At 39.8% G+C, this 4,015-nt stretch overlaps 1 protein-coding gene across 4 annotated transcripts in view; it reads right to left on the bottom strand.

Annotated features, from left to right (window-relative positions):
• Window positions 1-249: 249 nt before the first annotated feature.
• Window positions 250-4,015, bottom strand: part of LOC110502827 (uncharacterized) — a 79,907-nt gene continuing 76,141 nt past the window's right edge. For all 4 annotated transcript variants that reach the window (XM_090217383.1, XM_090217384.1, XM_090217386.1 and 1 more), the window contains 3 exons: window positions 1,943-2,072; window positions 1,675-1,840; window positions 250-1,568 (listed from right to left, as the gene is read on the bottom strand). In XM_090217383.1, the coding sequence (XP_090073509.1) occupies window positions 1,318-1,568; window positions 1,675-1,840; window positions 1,943-2,072 (547 nt within the window). In that variant the 3' untranslated portion in view covers window positions 250-1,317. The remainder of the gene's footprint in view (window positions 1,569-1,674; window positions 1,841-1,942; window positions 2,073-4,015) is intronic.

Raw genomic sequence — 4,015 nt, 5'->3', positions numbered from 1 at the left:
ACAGAGTTATCACACACAGAGAGAGAGCGAGCGCAAGCGAAAGAGACAGACCGACACAGAGACAGAAGGGGGGGAGGAAAGACAGCCAGACAGAGATGGAGAGAGAGATGAGTGAGAATTTGTGTGAAAGACTAGAAAACAAAGGGAAATTAGATCATGGCGCCAGAGAGATTCAGAGAATGAGCAGTGTCGGCTACATTCTGAAGAGTTTCAACCCTTCACACAAGTCTACTATAAACAATTGACTGAAATCAAAAAAAAATATTAATTTTATTCATTTACAAACAAAAACAAAACAAAGCCTTGCCACCTGCAGCATTGTAAACATGATCATTTTTATCCATGTATTTTTACACACGAGTGTCAAATTATGACAGGCAAATATTCAGAATATTTTATTTAAATTGCATGACTTTATTTGGTATAAAATACATTCATTGTTTATACATGTCCATAAAACGCAAACATTTTAATATTTAACACTGGTCTGTTTTGTGGTCAAATGTGCAAATATGCTTAAAAAGCTTACCCTGCAATTATTTGTGCCCTTCACATCTTCCCTTAAAATAGCTTACATTCTGTAGAACCTAGTGTCCTGTGTTCCCTCCACAGTGTGAACAAAAACAGCATGAACAGACTAACACAGCATTGAACAGAAGATAAACAAATAAATATAGTGCAGTTCAGAAAGACTTAAAAAGGTAGACTGCGAAATTATGTGGCCACAAGCAGCTCCACAAATATTGAGATGAGCGAGATTCTGGACTTCGCTCTCAGTCACACAATATCTGCTCATGCGCGTGTGTTCGCTGGTAGCTACAAAGACAGAGGAGAAGTTGAGCCTCGCGCTTCAATGCTCTTAGTTTTTGCGGAAATTGACCCACTATGGACCACTACCACGTCATGTCCCTGAGTCTCTTTAAATGAATGTGAAAGTAAGTGGCACATTTGATTTAGAAATTTCCTAGAACTATGTGCATGGAAACATTCACCAAAACTTAAACACATCAATGTATTACTATACTCTATGGGCCTGTTCCCTGGACTATAAGGAATAAGGATATTGTATTTTGAGCCTGCTGTTTAGTCCATGACTAGGCTTAGTCTGTGTTCAGGAAACTGGCCCTAAATAGTTTAATGGTAGCGATATTCTCCATTGTTTGTTTGAGATACATTGGACCCTTGACTGCCACTCAGTGAGCATACACACACCCTGCCATTCTCTCGATGAGAGTTAGGACCGGACAGAACTGGTACCCGTCTAAGCTGTAGTTCATTATGTTCTGACCAGTCCTCTAGTCCTTGATCAGTGACCATTCAGACGTTTGACAAGTGATTAATCAGACAGGCGGCCTCGGAGGAGCAGCTGAAATGTAATTTCCATACTTCAGCCTGCTGCTGTGGAGGACATGAATTAGAGGCAGCAGACAGGACACTAGCTCCAGCTACCCCCCCTACCGCACTTCCATCAGCTTCAGCAACAGCACCTCTTTCAGGGTGACCTCTAGGCCTCTCTCTCCTGGTCCTCCAGTCCTGAGACAGGATGATGTCCAGCCTGGTTGCCCCACCTAAGACCATACAGAAATAAGTTGTTAAACTGTTTTTGTTGATTAATTTAAATAAACTGTATCCATATGTATGGTTGAATTGTGTTTTAAATGGTCAAATAAATACCTTCATCCCCGGCCCCATCTCCACACACACTGGTCGAGCTCCCAACCCCGTCTCGGACTATCACACATTGGACGTCGGAGAGGCAACGGAGGGTCACCCCCTTGAACTGGGCCTGGCGGGACAGCAGGGGGACGTGGTGGGGGGCGGGGTGGAACACTGTATCCTCCTAAGTGAACGAGTGAGTGAGTGCTTTGCGCATGGCATCCTCCTGCATAAATTAATTAATGTATTAATTTACTAAGAAATGTATTTGACATAGTTAATGTACCTGCACCAGTCCCAGGTGTGTGTCTGTGAGGAGGAGCTGGGCCCAGGGGTCAGGTCTGGGGTCAGGGGTCGTTGTCACACCAACGCTGGTGTAAAGCAGCAGTCTAACCTCTCCCAGAAGAGGCTTCTCTCTGAAAATACAAAAATATTTTAGTTTTATTTTGATATATATATATATAGATATATTAGACATCTACTTTGTACATGACACAAGTCATTTTTACAACAATTGTTTACAGACAGATTATTTCACTTGTAATTCAATCACAATTCCAGTGGGTCAGAAATTCACATACACTAAGTTGACTGTGCCTTTAAACAACCTGGACATTTCCAGAAAATGATGCCATGGCTTTAGAAGCTTCTGATAGGCTAATTGACATCATTTGAGTCACTTGGAGGTGTACCTGTATTTAGAGGCCTACCTTCAAACTCAGTGCCTCTTTGCTTGACATCATGGGAAAATCAAAACAAAATCAGTCAAGACCTCAGAAAAAAAATTGTAGACCCCCAGAAGTCTGGTTCATTCTTGTGAGCAATTTCCAAACGCCTGATGGTACCACATTAATCTGTACAAACAATAGTACGCAAGTATAAACACCATGGGACCACACAGCCGTCATACAGCTCAGGAAGGAGACGCATTCTGTCTCCTAGAGATGAACGTAGTTTGGTGCGAAAAGTGCAAATCAATCCAAGAACAGCAGCAAAGGACCTTGTGAAGATGCTGGAGGAAACGGGTACAAAAGTATCTATATCCACAGTAAAACAAGTCCTATATCGACATAACCTGAAAGGCTGTGAAGCCACTGCTCCACAACCATCCATAAATAAGCCAGACTACGGTTTGCAACTGCACATGGGGACAAATATCATACTCTTTGGAGAAATGTCCTCTGGTCTGATGAAACAAAAATAGAACTGTTTGGCCATAATGACCATCGTTATGTTTGGAGGAAAAAGTGGGATGCTTGCAAGCCGAAGAACACCATCCCAACCGTGAAGCAGCATCATGTCGTGGGGGTGCTTTGCTGCAGGAGGGACTGGTGCACTTCAAAAAATAGATGGCATCATGAGGGAGGAAAATTAGGTGGATATATTGAAGCAACATCCCAAGACATCAGTCAGGAAGTTAAAGCATTGTCGCAAATGGGTCTTCCAAATGAACAATGACCTCAAGCACACTTCCAAAGTTGTGGCAAAATGGCTTAAGGACAACAAAGTAACGGTATTGGAGTGGACATCACAAAGCCCTGACCTCAATCCTATAGAAATGTTGTGGGCTGAACTGAAAAAGCGTGTGCGAGCAAGGAGGCCGACAAACCTGACTCAGTTACACCAGCTGTCAGGAGTAATGGGCCAAAATTCACCCAACTTATTGTGGGAAGCTTGTAGAAGGCTACCCGAAACGTTTGACTGAAGTTAAACATTTTAAAGGCAATGCTACCAAATACTAATTGAGTGTATGTAAACCTCCGACCCACTGGGAATGTGATGGAAGAAATAAAAGCTGAAATAAATCATGCTCTGTACTATTTTTCTGACATTTCACATTCTTAAAATAAAGTGGTGTTCCTAACTGACCTAAGAAAGGGAATTGTTACTAGGATTAAATGTCAGGAATTGTGAAAAACTGAGTTTAAATGTATTTGGCTAAGGTGTATGTAATCTCCCGACTTCAACTGTGTGTGTGTGTTATATATACATATATACATATATATACACATATACACATATATACATATACATATATACATATATACATATATACATATACATATATGTATATATACACATATACATATATGTATATGTGTATATGTATATGTGTATATATACATATACATATACACATATACATGTATGTATATGTGTATATATATACATATACATATATACATATGTATGTATATGTGTATATATACATATACATATACATATACACGTATATATATATATATATGTGTATACATATATACATATACACGTATACATATATACATATACACGTATATATACATATACACGTATATATATACATATACACGTATATATATATATATATACGTATATA

This window comes from Oncorhynchus mykiss, chromosome 23 (genome assembly GCF_057628025.1).
Source record: "Oncorhynchus mykiss isolate SJ-2025 chromosome 23, ASM5762802v1, whole genome shotgun sequence".
Taxonomy (NCBI): domain Eukaryota; kingdom Metazoa; phylum Chordata; class Actinopteri; order Salmoniformes; family Salmonidae; genus Oncorhynchus; species Oncorhynchus mykiss.
This window is presented reverse-complemented; position numbering and strand designations above follow the sequence as displayed.